Source organism: Pongo pygmaeus, chromosome 21 (genome assembly GCF_028885625.2).
Source record: "Pongo pygmaeus isolate AG05252 chromosome 21, NHGRI_mPonPyg2-v2.0_pri, whole genome shotgun sequence".
In the NCBI taxonomy this organism is placed as follows: Eukaryota; Metazoa; Chordata; class Mammalia; order Primates; family Hominidae; genus Pongo; species Pongo pygmaeus.
Window position 1 is genome coordinate 49,830,655 of NC_072394.2, and position 25,878 is coordinate 49,856,532.

General features: G+C 43.8%; 1 protein-coding gene across 42 annotated transcripts in view; it reads right to left on the reverse strand.

Moving 5' to 3' along the window:
* The window catches only part of ZMYND8 (zinc finger MYND-type containing 8), a 148,771-nt gene that overhangs the window by 58,494 nt on the left and 64,399 nt on the right, over nt 1-25,878 (reverse strand). For 31 of the 42 annotated variants that reach the window (XM_063659293.1, XM_063659288.1, XM_063659276.1 and 28 more), the window contains 6 exons: nt 23,821-23,913; nt 22,226-22,313; nt 19,270-19,325; nt 15,603-15,680; nt 14,131-14,246; nt 8,326-8,807 (listed from right to left, as the gene is read on the reverse strand). In XM_063659293.1, the coding sequence (XP_063515363.1) occupies nt 8,326-8,807; nt 14,131-14,246; nt 15,603-15,680; nt 19,270-19,325; nt 22,226-22,313; nt 23,821-23,913 (913 nt within the window). The remainder of the gene's footprint in view (nt 1-8,325; nt 8,808-14,130; nt 14,247-15,602; nt 15,681-19,269; nt 19,326-22,225; nt 22,314-23,820; nt 23,914-25,878) is intronic. The other 11 variants (XM_063659273.1, XM_063659296.1, XM_063659283.1 and 8 more) reach the window with 1 other exon arrangement.

The following is a 25,878-nucleotide window of genomic DNA, read 5'->3' on the forward strand; positions in this document are numbered from 1 at the left end:
CCTAAAACCATCCAGAGGCACCTCATTCCCCAGAATAAAATCCAACGTCCTCTCCAACCTCAAACCCAACCTTTCCTTTCTACCTCCTGGAATGTCCGGCCACAGTGACCTGCGGGCCACCCTGGAAGATCAAGTCTGTTCACACCTCAAGCCTTTGTGCCTGAGGTTCCCAAGGGAAGGCTTTCACGCCCACCCTAGATCACACTGGCTCAAATTCCTCCATGGTCAGGTCCCAGCTCAAACATCACCTCCTCGAAGGCCTCCCTTGTTGGCCACCTAAAGTGGCCCAAGTGTCTCTGGCCTACTGTCTTCCTTTTGCCGTGAAAATATTGGCCCTGAAAGAGCAGGATCTGCGCTGGCCAGCAGGCATCCAGGATACCTCTGGATGCTCATCAGGTGCCTAATACATTTACTGAATGAGCAGTGCATAAAATAATTGAAGAAGGAGGTTTCCGTTTCTCTTCTCACTGCTATAGTCACGATAAGCAATAAACAAACAATGACGAGGTCGGCTGCGGTGAGTCTCGACTGGTCCAGCACTTTGGGAGGCGGAGGCAGATGCATCACTTGAGGTCAGGAGTTTGAGACCAGCCTGGCCAACAAGGTGAAACCCGGTCTCTACTAAAAATACAACAATTAGTCAGGCATGGTGGTGCACACCTGTAACCCCAGCTGTTCAAGAGGCTGAGGCAGGAGAATTGCCTGAACCTGGGATGCGGAGGTGGTAGTGAACCGAGATTGCCCCACTATGCTCCAGCCTGGGTGACAGAGACTCCGTCTCAAAAAAAAAAAAAAAAAGAAAGAAAAAGAAACAATGACAACCAGATAAAACCTTTTTCATACAAAAATATCAAACAAGCTCCCCAATGTTATACACCTACTAAAAACAAGGTGCTTGCTAAAAGAGTGATTAACAATCCAAAGAAGAGATATGACAAGGCCGGGCGCAGTGGCTCACACCTGTAATCCCAGCACTTTGGGAGGCCAAGGCGGGCAGATCACCTGAGGTCAGGAGTTCGAGACCAGCCTGGCCAACATGGCAAAACCCCTCTCTGCTAAAAATACAAAAATCAGCCAGGTGTGGTGGCATATGCCTGTAATCCCAGCTACTTGTGGGGCTGAGGCAAGAGAAATGCTTAAACCTGGGAGGCGGAGGTTGCAGTGAGCCAAGATCACGCCACTGCACTCCAGCCTGGGCAACAGAGCGGGATTCCGTCACAAAAATAAATAAATAAATAAAAATTAAAAAACAGATATGACTAAGCAGATCACAAAAAAACCCAAGTCAATATACATGAGGGTGTGGGTGGTACTGGCATGGAGGCCAGAGATGGTGCTCAGCATCCTAGGTAAACAGAGCAGCCTCACAATAGAGAATTATCTGGCCCTAAATGTCAATGGTCCTGAGGTTGAGAAAAACCTGCTTCGAATCACTCCAGACATTTCAAAAGCAGAAAGACTTGGAAATGATTGTTTCAATTAAAACTTTGAAACAGATGCCAATCCTTTTATAAAGCCATACATCTTGCCCAAAGGAAGAACTAATTGCCTTTGAAGTCACAAATAATTTAACCAGAGTTCATATTTTGATGTACAATTCACAAGTGTGGGCTAAAACACATCATTTGTTATCTACATTTACAAAATCCTAGCCTGCGTGAAGGGTTGTTCTGACTACAGTAGGAAACATGAGCCTTGGAATTAAATTAGGAAAAAAATGCCCCTTCCCTCCCATGCACCCCAGCACTCTGGGCAGGGTGGAGAGGCGGAGTGAATGATTCATGCTAAATGTCCTCCACTTATAAAGCCTCAGAAACAACCTGTATGTTCAAAGTGCCGCACCTTGCACAACTCCTATGGTGCCATGCACAGATGAGCAGAGCATGGCCAGATGGTCTAGGATGGGTCAGGAGGTGTTGGTAAAAATGCTGTTTTGAAGGATTATTCACTAACACAGAAACACATATTCAGAATACAAAGCTATGGACCAGGCATGGTGCCTCATGCCTATTATCCCAGCATTTTGGGAGGCTGAGGCAGGCAGATCGTTTGAGCCCAGGAGTTTGAGACGAGCCTGGTAACACAGCAAGACATCGTCTATACTAGGTGTATAGGTAGGTGTGGTGGTGCACACTTGTACTCCTAGCTACTCAGGAGGCTGAGGCAGCAGGGACTGCTTGAGCCCAAGAGTTGAAGGCTACAGTGAGCCATGATCACACCACTGAACTCCAGCCTGAGTGACAGAGTGTGACCCTGTCTCTTAAAAAGAAAAATCCCAGCTACTTGGGAGGCTGAGGCAGGAGAATCGCTTGAACCCAGGTGGTAGAGTTTACAGTGAGCCGAGATCGCACCATTGCACTCCAGCCTGGAAGACAAGAGTGAAACTCCATCTCAAAAAAAAAAAAAGGTTTTTTTTAATGTATAAAAATAAAAAATAAAAAAAGAATACAAGGTTAAGCTTTAAAAAAATAAATTCTACAGTATACACCAGACATTGCAAACAGGTGATCCATGAACCAAGGAGTTCACAGGTACATTTAATGTGATGTAGCTTTTATTTATTTAAAAATGTGAGCCAGTACATAAAAGTTGATAGCTGGGTGTGGTGGTACATGCCTGTAGCCCCAGCTACTCAAGAGGCTAAGGCGGGAGGATCACTTAAGCCCAAGAGTCTGAGATCAGCCTGGACAACATAGTGAGGACCCTGTCTCTTTAAAAAAAAAAAAAAAAAAAAAAAAGCTGGAGTAGTTCCCATTTTTTTAAATTTGAGTGTTCTCTTGAAAAAACAGAAATCGGCCTGGTATGGTGGCTCACGCCTGTAATCTCAACACTTTGGGAGGCGGAGGCGGGCAGATCACGAGGTCAGGAGATCGACACCATCCTGGCTAACATGGTGAAACCCTGTCTCTACTAAGACTACAAAAAATTAGCCGGGTGTGGTGGCGGGTGCCTGTAGTCCCAGCTACTCGGGAGGCTGAGGCAGGAGAACAGCGTGAACCCGGGAGGTGGAGCTTGCAGTGAGCCGAGATCGCGCCACTGTACTCCAGCCTGGGCGACAGAGTGAGACTCCTTCTAAAAAGAAAAAAAAAAAGAAAAACTAGATATCTCTCAATACAGAGCCCATACTCCTATGTGGCAAGAACCAGCAGGAGGAAAAGGTCCCTGGTCTCTTTCAGAAAGGCACAACTCTCTAGCTCAGCGTCTTGGGAGCTCATGACCTATTAGCCGTGTGTAACACTTATGGGTAACATGGGTGTGTAAAACTTACCCAAGAGCTATTGACTCTTCTGATACATGGTGCATGCTAGCATTTGCCCTATTGTATTTCCTTATGAAAGAGCTGCTTATCATTGTAGCACTAAAGTAGCCCCAAGCTGCTGTAGTACCTCTAGCATGCACTATGTATCAGAAGAGTCCGTTTCCCGTGGGTTAAGTGTTATACACCCATGTGCACACACAAGCACACGATGTGTAACAGGTATGGTAAGAAACCTACATCTGCTTTCATTCATCCCAGTCTCTACCTACCACTCCCCAACCTCACTCACTGCCATATCTGCCTGATCCCTGTATTTGAGCTTTCAGCTTAACAGTAGGACTTATAACCACATATAAAAAGCTCTGGAAACACAATCTAAGGACTGGCTGTGGGAGGTGGGATTATCAGTGACTTTATTTCATTGACTGATTGATTGAGATGGAGTCTCGCTCTGTCTCCCAGGCTGGAATGCAGTGGCGTGATCTCAAGCTCACTGCAACCTCCGCCTCCCGGGTTCAAGTGATTCTCCTGCCTCAGCCTCCTGTGTAGTTGGGACTACAGGCGTGTGCCACCATGCCTGGCTAAGTTTTTGTATTTTTAGTAGAGACGGGGTTTCGCCATGTTGGCCAGGCTGGTCTCAAACTCCTGTCCTCAAGTGATCTGCCCGCCTCGGCCTCCCAAAGTGCTGGAATTACAGGCATGAGCCACTGCGCCCAGCCATCAGTGACTTTAAATTCTGTAATAAAGAACTATTTTAGGACAAAAACATATTGATTTCACAATTATTAAAAAAAGGGGGGGAGTATATGAAACCTCTTTTTTTTTTTTGAGACCAAGTCTCACTCTGTTGCCCAGGCTGGAGTGCAGTGGAGCGATCTCGGCTCACTGCAAGCTCTGCCTCCCAGATTCAAGCAATTCTCCTGCCTCAGCCTCCCAAGTAGCTGGGATTACAGGCACATGCCACCATGCCCAGCTTATTTTTAGTAGAGACAGGGTTTCACCATGTTAGCCAGGATGGTCTCAATCTCCTGACCTCGTGATCCGCTTGTCTCGACCTCCCAAAGTGCTGGGATTACAGGCGTGAGCCACCGCACCTGGACCCTCTTTCCTTTCTTAAATGGTAACCCACAGTGTAGCTACCAGACCAAAGGACCATTAGCCCAGAGGGTGGTGAATGTCAGGCCCCCCAACTCTGACCCTAATACATATTAATAATTTACATCGAGATTGTGCAAACAAATACCGGTGAAGGTAACCATTCTGGCCAGGAGGTCTATATAAAGGGGGAACTACAAAAATCACTGAGAATATTAACCACTTAGGCCATCTAGCTAGCAAGATTACAGGACACTGTGAGTTAAAGGCTTCCGGCTGAGCAAACTGCTTCTTAGAAAGCTAAATATCCAGTTCTAAGGATTATAGGCACACAGCTCTGAGTTCTCCAATCTTCTAAACAAAAACAAGATTTCTACACTGTTGTAAAAGTTTTATGCAATAACATTTCAATTTGTAGTTTTATGTTACTGGTTACAAAACTTTCACTGGTGAGGCTACTATATTATTTTCTATTCTATGACATGGCAATTTTTTTACACAATTTTGGGTGAACTACTGTCTTATCTCAATTATATTATCCTGACTGCGGAAGCATTTTAATACAAATTTCCCATCTCCCTCCACTAAATGCTATTATCACTGCTAACAGCAGATGGCAGTAGGGTGCAGAGAAAGGAAACAGGTACGGATGCAGAATCTGGCTGTGGGGACTTTCGCACCTCCCTTACACTCTGCATGGCTCTCAATTTGCCTTCTGTAAAATGTGGAGACTGACTCAGTTTCTTCTAATCCTCTTAGTCTGTAATAGTGGTTGGCAAACTATAGCTCAAGGGTCAAATTGGGCATACCACCTGTTCCTGAGGGGCCTGCAAGCGAAGAAAGGTATTTTAACATTTTTTTTAATGGTTGGGGGGAAAAGAATTAATAGCTCATGAAACACGCAACTTATATGAAATTTAAATTCCAGTGTCCGGACACCTTGGGAGACCGAGACAGGCTGATTACCTGAGGTCAGGAGTTTCAGACCAGCCTGGCCAACATGGTGAAACCCTGTCTCTACTAAAAATACAAAGAATATCTGGGCATGGTAGCGCATGCCTGTGATTCCAGCTACTCGGGAGGCTGAGGTGGGAGGATTACTTGAACCCAGGAGGCGGAGGGTGCAGTAAGCCGAGATCGTGGCACTGCGCTCTAGCCTGGGCAACAGAACAAGACTTCATCTCAAAAAATATAAAAATTTAAATAAATAAATAAATTCCAGTGTCCGTTAAAAAAGTTTTAACTGTCTATGGCTGCTCTATTTTCTTCTGTCTAGCTAGCTATCTGTTTATTGAGCTAGGGTCTCACTCTACTGTCCAGGCTGGAGTGCAGTGGCACAATCATAGGTCATTGTGGCCTCAAACTCCTAGGCTTAATTGATCCTCCCAGCTCAGCCTCCTCAGCAGCTGGGACTACAGCAGCTTGTGGCTACGTTAGTGCAACAATGACTAAATAGTTGCAGAGTTGGAAAAAAGACCCAAAAAGCCTAAAATACATACTATCTGGCCCCTGACAGAAAAGGGGACAATTTGTAAGAGTAAAATAATTTTCAATATTTTTCAATATCACTCTCTCTTCCTACACTACACGTTGGCTAATTCATGATTAGTAAAATGACCTAAGCACATACCAGCAAGGAGATTATATTTTAGGAAAGGGACTTTAAAGTCTACTCAAATGGGGGATTCTACTAACTTCTCACCTAAAAAGCCACTCAAAGAATGAGGTATTTTTCCAGGAAGTCTGATGTCATTTATCTTTCTCCTTTTGTACCTCCCAAGGGAAGAGAGAAGCTAAATTAAACACATTATCCCTGTTCTTATATTCCTATAAAACTGAAGTTTTTGAAATGTGGTGCAGGAGAACCAATGGTCATATATATATGCCATGTTTCATTTTACTAGTTATGTATTAATTTCACATATATTAGGAAAAGCCACAACAAGCAATTTAAACACACGAGCCCATACATTGTGTTTAGCTTAGGACAAAGCTGCGTTACAATTTTCATATTTAAGTATGTAATAAAATACGGCAGAAAACCATGGCAATGAAAGATCAGGCAACACTAATTCACAAAGTCGCTCCCAAGGTTAAAATGTAAAACATTTCCTGAAAAGCATGCTCTTTATGGGAATTAATGTGCCGAAGGGTTTGTGTAATTAAGTACCATGTTTTGTGAACTTGGCTTAAATGGAACCGTGTCATGGAACAAAGTAAGCTTTTAAGGACTCTGGTCAGAAACAAGGGGATAAAAAGGAAGAGTTTTCTGAAACTGTGTCAACACGAATTATGTCAATCCCAAAACAAAACTCTATGACTCAACCATGAGTGTCTAGGACCACACGGCTATGAATCAGAACTAGAGAAAGATAGACTGCAGCCTTTATTTTACAGAACCAAAAGCCACGGGCTCTCTCTACCCCTCCTACCACCATCTGGGGAGCAGCTAGAAGCAGTTCTTGAAAATAACCCAAGGAAAAGAAAAAAGAAAAACAATTTCCCAAGAAACAACACAAGCAAAGTCAGTAGAATTATTTGAGTTCACAACTAAGTCCTCATTATTTTAACTTCTGGGGACATTCACGGTATCTTGAAGAACTGATGCCTGTTCCTTAAAGAATTCCTGTGTGAAGGAAGGGAGTGAGGGAGAGAGGCAGGGAGAGACAAAGACCAAGGAAGGAAGCGAGTGTGAAAGGCTGTCCAAGGTTAAGTCTTTGGCCAGAAGCCTAAAGCTGGTACTCCAACCTGCTTTATTCATTCTAGAAAATCTTCTAACACATTTTAACCTGACATTTAATAATTGGAGATTTTACTTAAAAAACTGACATTTAAGAATTGGAGGTTTTACTTAAAAACTCAGACTTTGGGCCAGGTGCAGTGGCTCACACCTGTAATCCCAGCACTTTGGGAGCCCAAGGCGGGTGGATCACTCGAAGTCAGGAGTTTGAGACCAGCCAGGCCAACATGGTGAAACCCTGTCTCTACTAAAAATACAAAAATTAGCTGGACGTAATAGTGCGCACCTGTAATCCCAGCTACTCGGGAGGCTGAGGAACGACAATCACTTGAAGGTGGTGGAGGTTGCAGTGAGCCGAGATGGTGCCACTGCACTCCAGTCTGGGTGACAGAGCGAGACTATGTCTCAAAAAAAAAAAAAAAAAAACACACACACAACTATTAAAGGATATGACCTTTAAGGGAATGGGATCACACTGGGAAGACAGGGTACTAGTATTATTTTTTACCTTTTTTTGTTTTTGTTTTTTGAGACAGGGTCTCACAAGGGGTCACACTTTGCCCAGGCTGGAATACAATAGCACAATCATAGCTCACTGCAGCCTCAACCTCCCAGGCTCCGGCAATCCTCCCACCTCAACTATAGTCCCCGAGTAGCTAGGACTATAGACACACGCCACCACGACCAGCTAATTTTTGTATTTTTGGTAGAGACAGGGTTTTTGCCATGTTGCCCAGGTTGGTCTGGAACTCCCGAGCTAAAGCAATCTGACTGCCTCGCCCTCCCAAAGTGCTGGAACTACAGGCATGAGCCACGGCACCTGGTCAAGTATTATTTTTTATCATATGTGTTTCTCTAAGATTTGCGCTGTTTAGCATGAATGTAGGGTTTTAACAGAAAAATACAATTTCAACTAAAACAAAATTATTTGTGTTATGGAAAGTCAATAATCCAAAATGCAGTGACATCTGAACAGAACTCCACAGGATTTCTGGCCATCTCCATCTACTTCTAGGTATAACCTCCAGGTGGCCTTTTGGGGACACCTTTCTCATTTCTGGGTTACTAGCAGCAAGAATTCCACCGGTGACTTCTTGAAAATCTGCTCTGTGGCCCCCTACAGTTCCCCACGATTGCTTGATGCTCACCTGCTTGGGCCCACCAGGTGTGCACCCATGGGAAACCCCCATGTCCAAGGGGCCTCCTCCCCGCTCCCCCGCACGGAGCTGACCTGTGCTCTTATCCAGGAAGTCCATGGACTCCTCGCTCGCGCTGAAGTGGCTCGACGTGGCCTTCTTCTCGGCATCCTGCTCCACGTCGGAGCCTGTGTGCACAGAAGAGTTTGTGCTCATGGGGGAGCGCGGCATATCCGACAAGGAAATCCGGCGGCCTGTGCCCCCACTCAGCACGGGCTTGCTCATCAGGATCTTGGGGGACGCCGTCATGTCAAAGTTGAGCTTGACCTTCTCCTGCTTGTCTATCTTGGCAGTGCCGGCGCTGGGGTTGGTGGGATCGAGCAGCATTTGGTACTGGCTGTTGGGTGTGTAGGGTGTCCTAAATGGAGAGTAATTAAAAACCCCAAACTTCCTGCGGATGTTCTCCACGTAAACCTCCATCTCTTGCATGGCACTGTTGAAGATGCTCTTAGTCTTTTTCACAGAAAAAGGAATTTCTTTAGACATGAGGTAGCAATTATTTATTGGAACCCAGGCCCTAGAAGGGCAAAAAATAAAGAGAGTTTAAGTCAACTTCAGTAATTTCCAAGACTGCTTTTTTCTTGATGTGAACCAAATTACCCAAGCATGTTTGCCAAGATTCTTATTCCATTAAAAAAAAAAAAAAAAAAGCAAAACTTGGTTTGAAGGATTAATTAATGATCCATTTAACAAGCATGTTCTACCATAACAGAACATGAACAACAAAACTTCAGCTAAAACATTTAAAAGTGCAATAGACTTAGTCATTGTGAGCCACTAAAGAAACAATCCTCTTTGGTTTTCTCTTGGTAGAGAAAAATAAATCAGCCACTGCATCTGACAACACCTCTGAAAAGAGACTTATTCCTCAGGTCACACTCAGACATAAAAAGCTTCCTTTTCCCATTGCCATTCGAAATAGGACCAGCAGGAAACTTTGGAATACTGCATCCCTAAAAGGAGGTACATGTTTTTGAATGTGAGATAATTCACATAGAAAATCACTGAAAAAGGAGCCCATTAGCCTCCAGGCGTGCACTTTCCACCTCCCATCCCAGGCCAGTTCCATCTTCCTAACGTCCATACCCCACATTCCAATTTTGCTCTGCAAAGACCCATGACAGCATGTCTTTGCAGAACAAACAATGCCAGCAGCAGCTTTTCTGGAACCAGAGCCAGTGGCCCCCAGGGGAGGTGGAAACACCACAACCACTGCTGTGGGTGACCACGCAGCTGATACAGGGACATCCCCGACATAACTTGGCTACCGTATGATCTGCTGGCCTCAACCCAGTTTCTGGCTGGGAAAACTGGTGAGAATAAGCTTTCCAAGGAAGGCTTTTGTGGGAGATTTTTTTGTTTGTTTAATTAATTAATTAATTTTATTTATTTATTTATTTGAGATAGGGTCTCGCTCTGTTGCCCAGGCTGGAGCACAGTGGCATGATCTCAGCTCACCACAACCTCCGCCTCCCGGGTTCAAGCAATTCTCCTGCCTCAGCTTCCCAAGTAGCCGGAACTGCAGGTGTGTGCCACCACGCCCAGATAATTTTTGTATTTTTAGTAGAGACGGTGTTTCACTATATGTTAGCCAGGCTGGTCTTGAACTCCTGACCTCATGATCACCCACCTCGGCCTCCCAAAGTGCTGGGATTATATGTGTGAGCCACCGCACCCGGTCTTTTTTGCTTGTTTTTCTTTAAGAGACAAGGTTTCCCTCTGTCACCCAAGCTGGAGAGCAGAAGTATGATCAAGGCTCACTACAGCCTCAAACTCCTGGACTCAAGGAATCCTCCCAGATCAGCCTCCCAAGTAGCACCACAACACACCCAGATAATTTTTTAACTGGCACAGGCACAGGCACGCACCACAACACACCCAGATAATTTTTTAACTTTTGTATACTTTTGTAGAGATGGGAATCTCGCTACATTACCCAGGATCGTCTTGAACTCCTGAACTCAAGCGATCCTCCCACCTTGGCCTCCCCAAGAGCTGGGATTATAGGTGTGAGCCACCGCACTCAACCTCCAAGGTGGCCTTTTAGATTTCACAGACCACAAACTCAAGCCCGGTAGAAAGCAGTGGGGAGCAAAGGGGACTTTGCAGAAGCAGAAAACTCACGTCTGGTGGAAAGGGAGAAAGCAGTATCTACTCAGCTGCTATCCAAAGCAACCATGTAGGAATCTGGACCCAACACTGCCACGTTTTCCAATATTTTAAAGAGAAGAAGAAAAAATAGACTTCTTATGTTACATTTTACCCCCATTTCAACTGTTGGCATCTAAGAGAAAACAACCCAGGAGAAATAAAGCATATCCCTGGGACAGAATTCAGAACACAGGCGGATTGTTTGCAAGTCTCAGTGATACCAGATCGCAACACGAACTAAAACTAAACACCCCAAAAATATCGATCTGCTCTATCAGAGGGCTGGAAATCACCAGCTTCTCATCCATTCCGACTGCTGTCTTTCTCCTGAGACCTGAAGAACCATATCTCCAGCAAGAGGGACAGAGCAGAACAGAAGCCAGATGCTCTCAAGGTAAGAGTTTGCCTCACGGTGAGATTCTGCGTTCAAAGTAAGCAGGCACAGATCAGGACTACTAGACAGGACAGATCTGAGACGGCATCGGGGTCTCCAGGGCTGTCCCAGGGCAAATGACTCCCCCTTCCTGAGCTAGCCTCAGCTCTGTCACTGAGAAAAAGGAGAGCGAGTCCTTCTCTGGAGAATCAAGAGGCAGGACCACCAGAAGCTTATCACCAGTTGGTCCTGGTAGCATAACCTCGCCCCCCTGACCTGCTCCACACCCACCTCACCCACGCACTTTTGTCCAGTATCCAAGGCGCTCACTGTTCCCTTCCCCCAAGTATTTTCCATGAAATTGCTTAGCAGGGAAGGAAAAGAGTCTCTTTTCTTTAAAACAAGTCCAAGGCTGGGCACGGTGACTCACACCTATAATCCCAGCACTTTGGGAGGCAGAGGCAGGAGGATCACGTGAGGTCAGGAGTTTGAGACCAGCCTGGCCAACACGGTGAAACCCCATCTCTACTAAAAATGGAAAAATTAGCCGGATGTGGTGGCGCGCCCCTGTAATCCCAGCTACTCAGGAGGCAGAGGTGGGAGAATCGCTTGAATGAGCCACTGCACTCCAGCCTGGGCAACAAAGCGAGACCCCGCCTCAAATAAATAAATAAATAAAACAAGCCTGGGTAACAGAGCAAGACCCCCTCTTAAATAAATAAATAATAAAACAAGCCCAGGAAGTACTTCAAGAGAAATTAGATTTGCTTGACAAAATAGAGTCTCTGCAGGGGACAATATCTAGCTTCACATTATCTCACATCTAACCCCATGGTGGCTTCTCCCTAGCTATGTGACCCTAGGCACTCTCTGACCTCAAGTTTTCTTATTGATAAAATAGACATAAAAGCAGCTTCTACAAAAAAGCACTTAAAACACGGCCCAGTACGTAATAGGCAATTGGTTGGTGTCCGCTTTTTTTTTCTTTTTAACTCTGCAGGCATTTAATAAAATATTTCCTATATTTTTACATAACTGTACATCTATAAAACAAAACCAGGCCAGGCATGGTGGCTTACACCTGTAATCCTAGCACTCTGGGAGGCCAAGGCAGATGGAGCAGTTGAATCCAGGAGTTCAAGACCAGCCTGGGCAACATGGTGAAACCCCATCTCCACTGAAAATACAAAAAATTAGCTGGGCGTAGTGGCACACGCCTGTAGACCCAGCTACTTGGGAGGCTGAGGCAGAAGAATGGCTTGAATCCAGGAGGGGGAGGCTGCAGTGAGCCGAGAGCTCACCACTGCACACACCAGCCTAGGTGAGAAACCAAGACTCTGCTCCAAGAAAAAAAAAAAAAAAGAATGGTGGTCAGAGACTCCCTGCCCAAAGCGTACTAAAACATCCCAAGACCTCCAAAGCTGTTTCTCTACCACTAGAAGGTCCTGAACAACTCCCTCCAGGGGATCCCCTCACCCAACACAAGCCCAGCAACACGGTGCACTCCCTTAAAGCAGGTGCTAAGAGGGGCTATGAAACTGGGGACCATCAGACCCGTGCTGCTTTCTTTTTCACAAACAGAAGGGGGCCAGCTTCCACCACAGCTCTCATCCAGAACCAAGACCTAAACACACAAAAGCTTTTGGGAAACAGCTTCCGCAAACAGAGCTGGCCAACTCACACACCGTTCTTCATGCTCTGTAAGCCACCTTCAGTGGCTGTCTGACAGGTGAGAGATGGAGGTCCCTGCAGAGCGGTCACAGCTGAGAGACTAGAGCCATCAACCCTAAGGGTCTGGGAATATTGGGTGCAAGGGGGTAGGTACTGTTTTCTCCCATCGTGCCTGTGTCCTAAGTATATCTACTCATACTGTATTACCATATCAACCTATAGAGTAAGAATCCCAAATCATCAAGATGGTTCACATTTGTCATGCTCTGATGAAGAGGAGGAATGTACAGCCTGTCACCAATTCCTCCTGCTCTTCAAATAAAAAACAAACTCCTGCCTACCCCTCTGACTCCAGCTCTGAGCATCCTCTCCTCCCCGACCCTGTTTAAACCCCACTATCCTCCCAGCATTTCCTGAACCCTCTCAGCCTCAGCCATTCCCCTCCCGACCTCTGCTCTTCCTGGTCCCTCATTCCAGATCTTCACACCAGGCCCCCACCACTACCTCCTGACCTGAGATTATCTTGCCTATTAGTTCACTTGTGTATCATCCCTCTTCCCTGCTAGGATGTCAGCCTTCACATGGGCAGGAACATTTGAATCACCAGCCTCCACTACACAGGCTGGCACGCAGCAGGCATCAAATATGTATTTCTTTGAATGAAGGAATAAATGAATTAAAGTCAAGGTGCAATACTTTCTACCAAATCCAGCAACATCTCAACAATTTCCATTTTGTCTTCTGACAGTGGACTGTTGGGATTCCTAGTAAATGAGTTTGCAAATGACTTGGGAATTCACTCTTTCGGTCTGCAAGACGACTAGCAAAATTTAACAGGGGAAACATTTTCAGCTTCTGGACAATCTGTGTGTGTACATAATTTGTAGTATATGTATTTTAAGTAGTCTCCCTACATACTAACATGCTTTCTCAAACTGATCGGGTAGGGCTTCAAAAGGGTCTTTGCCTTACTTAATCATAACTTGACAAAAGAGAACTAAGATATTAACCGCTGCTCATCTCTGCCTACCTGTTGTTCTCAAGCACGCAGCGGGCTCCGCTCTACAGGGAACTGCTATTAGCTGGAATAATTCACTCTGCTGTGTGCGGAGGGAAAGGGGAGGGCAGGAAGGCTGGGAGGGAGGGCTCATACCTGTCAAAACAGCAACCCCTTATAACTTCCCATTGTAGCTTCAGAGAAAAGGGAACAGGAGAGAACTACTCAGCATGATGATAAGAGATTCTTTTACTGGCAATCTAGGAAAGTACTTCTAATCTTTGAAAGAATGATTTGGAAAGCAGTTTCCATGGAGGTTTAATTTACTTCAGAAACCCCCTCCCAAAAACCAAACCAAAACAAAAAAGAACAGCAGCACTTCAAACAGCCACAGAACCCATTCCAATGTTGGTTTCATCAACAGACCCAGTAAAGTAAGATGATTTTCTAACACACCTGAGAAAACTGTAGCCCATGCCATTATCAAGCTTAACATACCACAGGAAATTTATTTCAACAACAAGATCAATGGTTGGTATCGTGACAATAATCAGAATAATACCTACAGCCTCCACTTCTTTTCTTATCTAATAACAGTATCAAAGTTCAGTGAAAGCTACATGTTCCAAGCCTGTTATTAACTCCCACCTGTCATGTTGTCCAAAGAATCGGGCATCGACCTGCCCGTCTTTATCCCTCAGAGCTTTTGCAGGCCAGAATGGAAACCCCTTCAGTTTGGCCCAGACCAAAGGATGTGGATTGCTCTAGGAAAAGAAAAACAAGATCCAGAGTTTGTACATATTTGACAGCAAGACACCCACTAAAGTTTGGTATGTGAGGGTGAAGCAGGATTGTGGGACACAGGCCATGAGTGGAAAAAGAGTTTCAAGCAGGGTCAGCCCGTGTGGTATTCCCTAAAAGGTGTGTGGCCAAGACACCTGGACAAAACTGCAAATGGAGTTAAATGGCGAAATCAAAAGCTGAATGAAGTCCAGGCACAGTGGCTCACGCCTGTAATCCCAGCACTTTGGAAAGCCAATGCGGGTGGATCACCTGAGGTCAGGAGTTCGAGACCAGCCTGGCCAACATGGTGAAATTCTGTCTCTACTAAAAACAGAAACATTAGCCGGGCGTGGTAGCACACGCCTGTAGTCCCAGTTACTCAAGAGGCTGAGGCAGGAGAATCACTTGAACCCAGGAGGTGGAGATTGCAGTGAGCCAAGATCACGCCACTGCACTCCAGCCAGGGCAACAGATCGAAACTCAGTCTCGAAAAAAAAAAAAAAAAATGATGATAAAACCAGGGTTGGATCCGATCCTAGCTGTACCATTATTATCTGGGCAGGCACGAGCAAGACATTTCACCTTTCTGTGCAACATACACAGAGACAATGACACCAATACCTTCTGTTACATTTGGATGAAATGTGCATCATAGCTAGCATCTAATAAGGGGCAGTATTTTGCTACCTTTATTCTTTATTGAAGGCTTCACTATTCCGGTGTTAACCTCCAAAAGCACGAAGAGATGAAAAGTATATTTTCTCAACTTTCCTTGCCTAATCTTGCCTCCGAACCCACTCCAACCCGCCAACCCCACTCCCAACACACACACCAGTGCATCCCAAAATGTACTTCTCTCTACAGAACCCCAGCTTGGAAAAGGCAGATCCACAGGGAAACTAGGGTGACTTTATTTCCCCCAAGAACCATGTTTCGGAGGGACTATGGAGTTAATCCAGGGAAGTATTTTCAAACCTCTTAAAAAAGAACCAACATGATCTGTAAATCACACACTGATTTAAGCTCATCTTATTATCTGAACAGCTTTGCTGCATCCCACATCTCTGATGAGCTCCCTTTTATGCTGCATCTTGCTAGTCTGCCCAGGCTAATCAACCCAGGAAACCATGATGCTATCTCTGGCACATGAACTTTCAGCCTAAGAGGTTTATCCTACCTGGATTACTTTCCTTCTGCCATAACTTTATCAGCAAAAAATTATCTTAAAACTCCATCCAAAGTTTCATCTAATAAACCACCTGGAAAAAGCTGTCTCAGGGTAGTCATCCAAGGCACAGGGTTCAGTAAATGAAATAAGCAAAGTAAATCCAACTTACACAAGGTTCACAAAACCAGTTATCTCGTTTTTGGCAAGCAGCTAGATAACATTCTGGACACACTTCGATTTCATTCATCTGTAAAGCAAAAATACATTAGAATGTGTCACCCCAGGGGTAGATATCTTGTGGACCTCAATCAATGCTTGATGATTTTGAAGGTTAAGATGTTTAAAAGTCCCACAGAGGGAATACCTTGGAGATGAACCCAACCACTATGCATCACTCCCAATGCACCCAGTCCAAGCCACCGTCCTTTCTCTCTGGACCAATGCAATAGCTAACTCCCCACGTCACCTGCTTCCACTCTTACCCCCATTAGAGACATTCCCTGCAGAGCAGCCACAGCCACCGTTTTTTTTCTTTTCCTCCAGAGTCTCACTCTGCTGCCCAGGCTGGAGTGCAGTGGCCCAATCTGGGCTCATTACAACTTTCGCTTCCCAGGTTCAAGCAATTCTCGTGCCTTAGCCTCCCAAGTAGCAGAGATTACAGGTGTGCACCACCATGCCCACCTAATTTTTGTATTTTTAGTAGAGACAGGGTTTTGCCATGTTAGCCAGGCTGGTCTCAAACTCCTGGCCTCAAGCGATCCACCCGTCTCAGCCTCCCAAAATGCTATGATTACAGGTGTGAGCCACTGCGCCCAACCCAGAGCCACCTTTTATAGACATAAATCTGATCTTGTCCTTCTCCTGCTTAAAAGCCCCCAGTGACTTCCCATTATAACCAGTAGTTCTCTGTCAGAGCACTTCAACCATTCCCCCCACCCACAGGGATCACATAGCAATGTCTAGAGGCATTTTTGTTGTCACAAGTAGCCCGAAAGAGGGATGGGGGACTACTGGAATCTAAGAGGTACACGATAGTCCCTGCAACAAAGAATTCTCTAGCCCTAAGTGTCAGCAGTACCAAGCTGAGAAACTAACAATGAAGTCTAATGACCTGACAGGTTCCTTCAAAGCCACATGTGATCTGGCCTCAGCCCACCTGTCTCGGCTCACCTTGCAGCAGCTCCGCTCCCCAACCCCTTCCAGCCACTCTGGCCTGCTCTGCTTGCCAACCTCAATTCTATGTCCAGAGTAGCTAATTAATACCATGTTGCCCTATTTCATCTCCACTGACAACAATCTGAAAATTCAATTAACTTATTTATTGTCCTTTTCTCTCATAAGAAAGTACATTCCCCTAGAATAACATTGTGGCTTAGAGCCAAAGACCCCAGAAGCTCCCTTCTTGGATCTCAAGTCAGACTCCACCGTTTACTAGCTCTGTGACTTTAGGGTAAGTTGCTTCTCTTCTCAGAGCCCCTACGTGTTGTTCTATTAAAGAGGAAAAAAAGCAGCACCCACCACAAAGGGCTGTTATAAGAAATTAAATGAGATAAATGTAAAGTGCTTCAAGTGACAGAGTAATCAATATTGCCCATTAACATTTATTGAAGACTTAGAGTGTGCTGGTATCATTCTAAGAATTCTGTAAGTATTAACTCATGTATTCCTTACACCTCGTGAGATTAAAAAAAAAAATGAGGCCCCAAAAAGTTGAGTAACCTGCCCAAGGTCTTACAGCAACAAAGTGGCATGGTCAGGATTTGAACCCAGGTAGTCAGGCTCCAAAGCCCATGCAGGTCACCACTGCACTGATATTTGTTATTCCTTTCTACCACTATCTGCCTTATTCTTCTCTTTAACTCTTATCATCATGCAAGGTGCCACATATTCATATTTAACAGGTGCTCAATAATTATAAGACTAACAGATTTCACAGGTCAGTGAGTAAGCAAGTGAATGAATGTGCGAACAAATGCATGGATGGCAGGGTGCACCTCCTGCTTCTAGCCCACTCTACTTCTGGGCTATTCCAAAGGAACATATCCAAAACAGCCTGTATGACTTGTCGTCAAGGAAATGCAAACTAAAATCACAGTAAGATGCCTTCTGTTTTTACAGATCACATCGTTGGGGCAGGGGGCCCCATATTTGCATATAGTTTTGTAATTACAGCTCCCAATATTGGAAAGGACATAGCCTCATTGTAATTGGAACATCTGACATGTTCACAGCCTCAAAGTAATTTTATTTCTAAAAATTAAACTAAGGAAATCATCAAATGTGCAATGATATTCATCACCTTGTTACTTAAGATGCTGATAAAACTGGGTACTATTTAATGACAAGAGGAGTAATTAAATGAATGTCCATGAGTTGTATGTAATACTATACAGCCATGAAAAATTCTGTTCTTCCTACGAGTTTAATTACCTAGGAAACAGAGAAAACACATAAAATAAACTAAGTGAGAAAGCAGTTTCTAAAACTCTCTCTATATAAATATACAGACATAAGCCGGGCTTGGTGGCTGAGGCCTATATCCCCAGCGTCTTCAGAGGCTGAGGCAGAAGGATCGCTTGAGCCCAGGAGTTTGAGACCAGCCTGGGCAACATGGCAAAACCCCATTTCTACCAAAAAAAAAAAAAAAATTAATTAAAAATTTTTTTTTAAATAGCCAGGCTAATTAATTAGCTGGGTGTGATGGTGCACCCAGTCCATTTTGAGACCCTGCCTCAAAAAATACATAGATAACTATATCTACATATAGATATAAATTTTAAGGATAGATTTTTATTTTTTTTTCTCAAAGACAGAGTCTCACTCTATCACCCAGTCTGGAGTGTAGTGGTGCTGTCTTGGCTCACTGCAACCTCTGCCTCCCAGGTTCAAGCGATTCTTCTGCCTCAGCCTCCTGGTTTAGCTAGGATTACAGGCATGTTCCACCATACCCAGCTAATTTTTGTATTTTTAGTGGAGACGGGGTTTTGCCATGTTGGCCAGGCTGGTCTTGAACTCCTGGACTTAAGTGATCTGCCTGCCTCAGCCTCCCAAAGTGCTGGGATTACAGGTGTGAGCCACTGCACCTGGCCAGGTATCTATGTATCTATGTATCTGTCTATCTGGATATATCTAGATCTAGATCTATATATCCATATATAAAAAGACATGGATGGGTGCCAGTGCTACCTGAATAGTTTTTCTTTATGAATGAATGGGAGCACACTGACAGGCTGAAGGTCATTCTATCTAATTTTTTTATTCTCACAATGAGATCTAATAAAGAAAGCCTCCCTCATACCATTTTGGCTGCCAGCCTGTCCCACAACCACCAGAACCTCACAGCTCACATGCCTAAGAGGTCTGTTCCATCCACACCATCACAATTATGGGCATTTGCAAGAAAACAGGTTCTCCTGGACACCTGGGCCACTCTCCTAGAAGCAGTCAAGGCCATGCCCCCAGATATCAAATCCTCTTCTGCAAGAGGACCAAAAGGAACCTGACGCAATACCAGGCTGTAGAGCCAAGGTCAGAAATTACGAATTCTATCTAGGCAATCAAGAAAAGACAGGAGACCCAGTGCTTACTGGTGACTCAAGGGTAAAAAACAAAAAATCCTTTCCATCTCCCTTAGATCACTGCTACAGTAAGGGTGTCTTCTAATATATTGGGGCCCCTCTTTATTCTTTTTACTTTCCTTGAAGAGTAGGGGTGTGGCCTCAACAAATTCCAAAATCACCTTGGCTACCTAATAGGAGACTCTGCAAATGGAAACTTCAGCTGCCCCATCCCCTCCCTCTGGGTGCATCTAAAACAGGACACTGGGAAACACATACCTCATGTTCACAGATTTTGATGACTACTTTCGCTATTTGCGTCAATTTGTGATTTCCTAAGGGAATAAGAAAACAAGATTAATTCTAATGGAAATACTGCAACACCGGGCCTGGGGACTTTACTTCCACTAACAACGTGTTTACTTGCTTTTCCCCCAGGATTAAGCTTTTAAAGGCTAAAACCAGAGGTTCCTGGCTTCTAATAGTAATTCACATTATGTGATTCCTCCCATCAATGTCGACGACCCTTTGGCGCCTAGATGTCATCTTCTCTGCAACTGAGCAATTTATGTGGGTTTCCCTAGAGATCATGGATTAATATTCTTAAAATGCTTTGACATTCTAAAAGCTCGAATTAACGAAAAAAGGCCTTATTCTACCCATTGTCCCAGACGCCAACCCAAGAAGAATACAAGAGAAAGAAGACATTTTCTTGAATAGCTCTGGTGTGGCTAGTGCTTCAAAACACATTTTCTTCTTGGGCCAGGCGTGGTGGCTCATGCCTGTAATCCCAACACCTTGGGAGGCCAAGGCAGAGAGATCACTTGAGCCCAGGAGTTGAAGACCAGCCTGGGCAACATAGCGAGACCCCACCTCTAGAAAAAAACAACACACACACACACACACACACACACACACACACACACATTTTCTTCTCAGCTCCTCAAGAAGTCATACTAGGAAGCAGGAACAAAATGTGCCCATTTAATGAATGAGTAAGCCAAGGTTCAGGAGTCACCACTTACATTACTTAGCTAATAAAGTAACCTAGCCCCAGGTCTAACTCTACACTAAACCAGAGGACAAGATGGTCCAAAAGTCATGTTTTCTTTGAACGTTATGGTATTTTTAGAAATTGTAAATTTGTTGACATAAAGATTTCACACACACAAACACACAGTATACCTACATTTCTGGTTTGCCTTGAAAACTCAGAAGATCCGATAACTATAATCAATGGAGCACTGGAGCTGCCAACAGCGACCTTTCCAGGCCAGGTAGGAGTTTTCTGTTCTCCATGATCCACAGCACATCACTTGACCTGCAGCCTTCTTGGCTTGTGCTAATGTTTTTGTTCTTCTACCTGACCTCATCCACTTGTTTATATAATTTGATAGGCAGGGACTGTCTATATATTTGAGTTTATAATCTTTACACAAATTCTTTTTTTTTTTTGAGACGGAGTCTCATTCTGTCACCCAGGTTGGAGTGCAGGGACGCAGATCTCAGCTCACTGCAACCTCCGCCTCCTGGGTTGAAGCGATTCTTGCGCCTCAGCCTCCAGAGTAGCTGGGATTACAGGCATGCGCCACCACACCCAACTAATTTTTGTATTTTTAGTAGAGACAGGGTTTCACCATATTGGCCAAGCTGGTCTCGAACCCCTGACTCAAGTGATCCGCCCGCCTCAGCTTCCCAAAGTGCTGTGATTATAGGCATGAGCCACTGCACCTGACCCACACATTCTTAATGCCTAGTGCCTCTCCTTTTTCCCCTCCTTGCACTCTCAGCCCTGCTATAGTTAATAATGCAATATGTGTGTGTAAAGCAGATACGCATATATCTTTCCTTAAACACTAGCAAACAGGCTGGCGTGGTCTCTCACGCCTATAATCCCAACACTTTGGGAGGCCAAGGCGGGCAAATCACTTGAGGTCAGGAGTTCGAGATTAGCCTGGCCAACATGGCAAAACCCCATGTCTACTAGAAATACAAAAATTAGCCAGGTGTGGTGGCACACGCCTGTAATCCCAGCTACTCGGGAGGCTGAGGAACGAGAATTGCTTCAACCCAGGAGGCAGAGGTTTCAGTGAGCTGAGATCACACCACTGCACTCCAGCCTGGGCGATTCAGTGAGACTCTGTCTCTAAATAAATAAATAAATAAATAATCCAATTTTTGCAATGAACAAAATATCTGAATAGATGTTTACAAAAAATGACGTACAAGTCACTAATAAGCATAGGAAAAGATACGCAATACCACTGATCATTAGGAAAAGGTAAATTAAAACCATCATGACATAATACTTTACACCTTCAAGAACAGGTAAAATTTAAAAGGCAGACAATATCAAGTGTTGGCCTTATAGTGTGCGGAGCAAAAGAGAACTCTAATATACCCGCTGGTAGAATGTAAAATGATAGAACTACTTTGCAAAAACTGTTTGGTGAAACATACTAAGTTAAATAAAAACCTACTCACTGAGCTGGCAACACCACTCCTAGGTGTTTACCCAAGAGAAAGAAAAACCTATGTCCATGCAAAGACTTGCACAAGCAGGTTCACAGCAGCTTATTCCTAACAGCCCAAAGCTGAAAACAACCCAAATATCCATCAGCATCAACAAGGTAAATGGATGAATGGCAGCATATTGATCAAATGAAAAAAAAAATCAGCAACAAAAAAAAAGGAACCACTAATAACACATAACACAGATGACTCCTCAAAATATTACACTGCATGAGAGCAGCCAGACACACAAGAGCACTAACTCTGACTCCATTTATATGAAATTCTACAAGAAGCAAAACTAATCTATCCTAACACAAAGCAGAAAGTGGTTCCTGCTGAGAGTGGGTTTCCTAGAAAACGGCATGTATGAGAATCCAACAGGCTGATAGGAATGTTCTGGATCTTGTGGTTACACATTTGTCAAATTCAATGAATGTAAACATAAAATCTGTGTGTTTTATTTTATGCAATTATACTTCCATTAAAATAAGGTTTGTAGAAACAACACTAAAAGGCAGCAGCACCATGCAGCCGCCAGCCACTTTAGACGTCAGCTCATACCTTAAAATGAACTTGGTCACTGCCTCCTATTCACACATATTAGCACAATCTATACGCAAGTATTCTCAGTATGAATTAAGAGCCTGATTTTTGATGAAGGACAGGAATTTGTGCAACACATACACAGCATACTCTCTTAGGAGTCATCTAAGCCACTCACCCCCATTATAAATGATGCAGTTGTGCAAAATCCACTTTGCATCAGCCAGGAAGGCTTCTGTGCAGCCATACATTTTCTTTTTCGCGTTCTGGGAAGAAAAGCGATAGAGCATAATCACATTGAGTCTAGACAAGCCACAGTCAGTGACTCTTGTGTCCCCACATAATTTTTGTAGCAGTCATTTGCCAAATCAATTAGTGTTCTTCTACTCATTTCCCAAGATGCTTCTTTTTAACCTACAACACACCGACTAAAGAATGCTTTTATTTTTGAGATCTATAACCCTATAAAAATGCACTCTTTGAATTTAACACTATAACTGGAATTTTCTCAGCTTATAGTAGCTGTCATTTATCATGCAGCTTCTTCCAATAAACAGGGTAGTTTATTTATTCACTTTTTTTTTTTTTTTGGAGGCAGAGTTTTGCTCTTATTGCCCAGGTTGGAGTGCAATGGCGTGATCTCAGTTCACTGCAACCTCCGCCTCCCAGGTTCAAGCAATTCCCCTGCCTCAGCCTCCTGAGTAGCTGGGATTACAGGCATGTGCTACCATGCCCGGCTCATTTTGTATTTTTAGTAGAGACGGGTTTTCTCCATGTTGGTCAGGCTGGTCTCAAACTCCTGACCTCAGGTGATTCGCCCACCTCGGCCTCCCAAAGTGCTGGGATTACAGGCTTGAGCCACCGCGCCCGGCCAAACAGAACATTTCATATATTTATACATTATTTATTATTAGTCATATGGTTTCACACCAACCTCACAATAATTTAATTAAGTACTTATTATCATACCCATTTACAGAAAGGCAAACTGAGATATAGTAATGTTAAGGAACGTATCTAAAGTTCCACAGCTCTTAACTTAATATAAAGTTAGGTTTCCAACTCCATCTCTTTTGAATGCCTCCTTTTTTCCACCACACCATGAAAGTATGTGCAATTTCCTAAAAACAGACTGGATTTATGGTTTGGGAGTTATTGGGGAAGACAATATGAAGTAATGCTTCTTCCTCGTGGATGCATTTCACTGCCCATATTTTGCTGCAAACAGTTTGAAAATCAGCATCAGAATGATGTGCACAATCTACACTGTTCCAAGTGTAATTTTCAATGTGGAATTTTAGCATGAACTTTTAAAACCTTCAGGCATTCAAGAAAAAACCTAATCAGTAGAGTAAGTCAAATTCTAAGAAGCCACATCTTTATTGCTAATCTGGAGGCTTCCCAGACACTTAATTTTCTCTTCTTCCTTCCTGCTGCTCTCATTAGCACCTCCGAAAGAAAGAGGAGGTAACGCTCAAGTCAATCAAATCACTAACTCTTAGAAGCTATGGCTTTTGCAGGTAAAAAGCTAGAATCATCGCGAAAGTATTATCAAAGAATTTCAACATTCCACTGCAATCTTGGAAGAATGTTACAAAGGAAAGACGTTAGAGAATCAAGAGTTCTTCTATCCAAATAAAGGAGCAATGAAAATGTAGAGAAACAATTAAAGATTGTTATGTCCAACTTGTGACAGAGCATGGGCAGTGAGGGAAGAGCCTTAGGCGTCTCAACTGTGGGCTAGAATGGTGAGGTTCTTTGACGGAGGCCAACCTTTTCCAATGTACAAAGGTCCATTGGATGGAAGATGTATTCCGCATAGTCAGGGTGCTGTTCCAATGGAACGGGCTTCTGGAATGCATCTGTCTATAAAAGAGAAGATATGCAGAGGAACGAACCCATCATTACTATGGAAAACCAAGCATTAATGCTAACAAAAGGCTTGAAAAATGGAGACAACTTTTCAGATAATATAGTTCTAAAGGTTTCCATAAAGGATGACCTTGGGTAGCTCCAAATTGGTCTACCTCCTAATTCTGCCTGGTTATTGATAATTATGAGCCCAATTGTAATCCAATTTTATTCTTGGTTTTCAATAAACACTCAAGAAACAGATCCTGTCCTCTTACATTAAGATTGACAATTACAATATGCACTGTAAGTTTAAAAGATGCTTTAACGAAATCAGCAACTTTCTCCCCTGACTGATTTGACGTTCAGTGATTTACTTGAGAAATTAATGCCTTCTTCAATTTTTCTTCTTGGATTTTAATTCTATGGGGTTGACAAGTCTACATGACTCATTCTTTTTGTAAATAGTCATTAGCACATATAATTTAGCCTATGAAAATCGAAGGTAATTCCTTGCTACACTCAACATAAAAATTATACCACAGCAAAAAAAAAAAAACAAAAAAATTGTGCAAACCAAACTAAGGCTACACCTTTTGCTTCCACTGATTGAGATTTTGTTTCAAAGAGCCCAATTTGTTAAAGGTTCTCAATTGAAGGGCATCCAATCAGCATGCTCTGAATTTTTTTTTAATCATCTCTTCAAAATTTCAGAATATAATCTCAAAGCAAAAGCTTCTTTTTTTTTAAAGATATAAAACCACAGTGATTAGCCCCAAGAATCTAAATTTAGCCCCAAGAATCTACATTTCTGTACAGTACGCTCAGGAGTTGTACAAAGAGTCACCACTAGCCCCTATGGTGCCTTTGTGCAAATCAGGTAGGGGGCACCACGTCTGCAAGTTTCTCTTTATCTGTAGGGGCCAGGCGCCGTGACTCATGCCCGTGAACCCAGCACTTTGGGAGGCTGAGGCAGGAGGATCATTTAAGGCCAGAAGTTCAAGACCAGCCTGGGCAACATAGTGAGACCCTGTCATTACAAAAAATAATAATAAAAAAGTTAGCTGGGTGTGGCAGTGTGTGCATCTATAGTTCCAGCTACTTGAGAAGAGGCTGAGGTGGGAGGATCACCTGAGCCCAGGAGGTTGACACTGCAGTAAGCTATGATTGCGCTCCAGCCTGGGCAACAAAGCAACAGTCTGCCTCCAAATAAAACAAAGCAAGGAAGGGAGGGAGGGATGAGGAAAGAAGGGAGGAAGGAAGGAAGGAAGGGAGGAAGGGAGGGAGGGAGGAAGGGAAAATATTCATCTATAGAAAAAATGTCATAATATGCATATTATATTGTCAAAATAATATTATCTTCAAAAACAAGTTATTTTTCTGCCATTTTCTTGAAAAGTATTGTGATAAATATACAAACCACAGTGTCTATGGTATGACCTGGGACTCACAGGTGAGGCACCACTGTGAGGTACACAACTGGCCAGCGCTGTCCCCACATGCAGATTTTCCTCAAGGGGCAAAGGCTGTATATCAAATCCTATCTCAAAATTGAAGGAACTAACCAAATTCTCACCCTCTACGGAAAAGTCACTGGTTGAGTTTTCCTTGAAGGTTCCATCATCAGATCTGGGACATAAATAAACTGTGTTGTGCTCAGCTTCCTCATTGAAATGGATTTTCCTAACTCCCATGGGAAGGAGCACAAAGCTCCCCTTGCTGGGCGTTGTAGGAGGTTGCACTTTGCAACCAGTCAGAATTTTCTATCCCCCTCAACGTTTTACTATGTCATTGCCCAATTGATACGGTTTGGCTCTGTGTCCCCACCCCAGCTCATCTCGAATTTTAATCCCTACCTGTCAAGGGAGGAACCTGGTGGGAGGTGACTGGATTATGGGGGTGGTTCCCCCCATCCTGTTCTCGTGATAGTGAGTGAGTTCTCACAAGATCTTGTGGTTTAAAAGTGTTTGGCACTTCCCA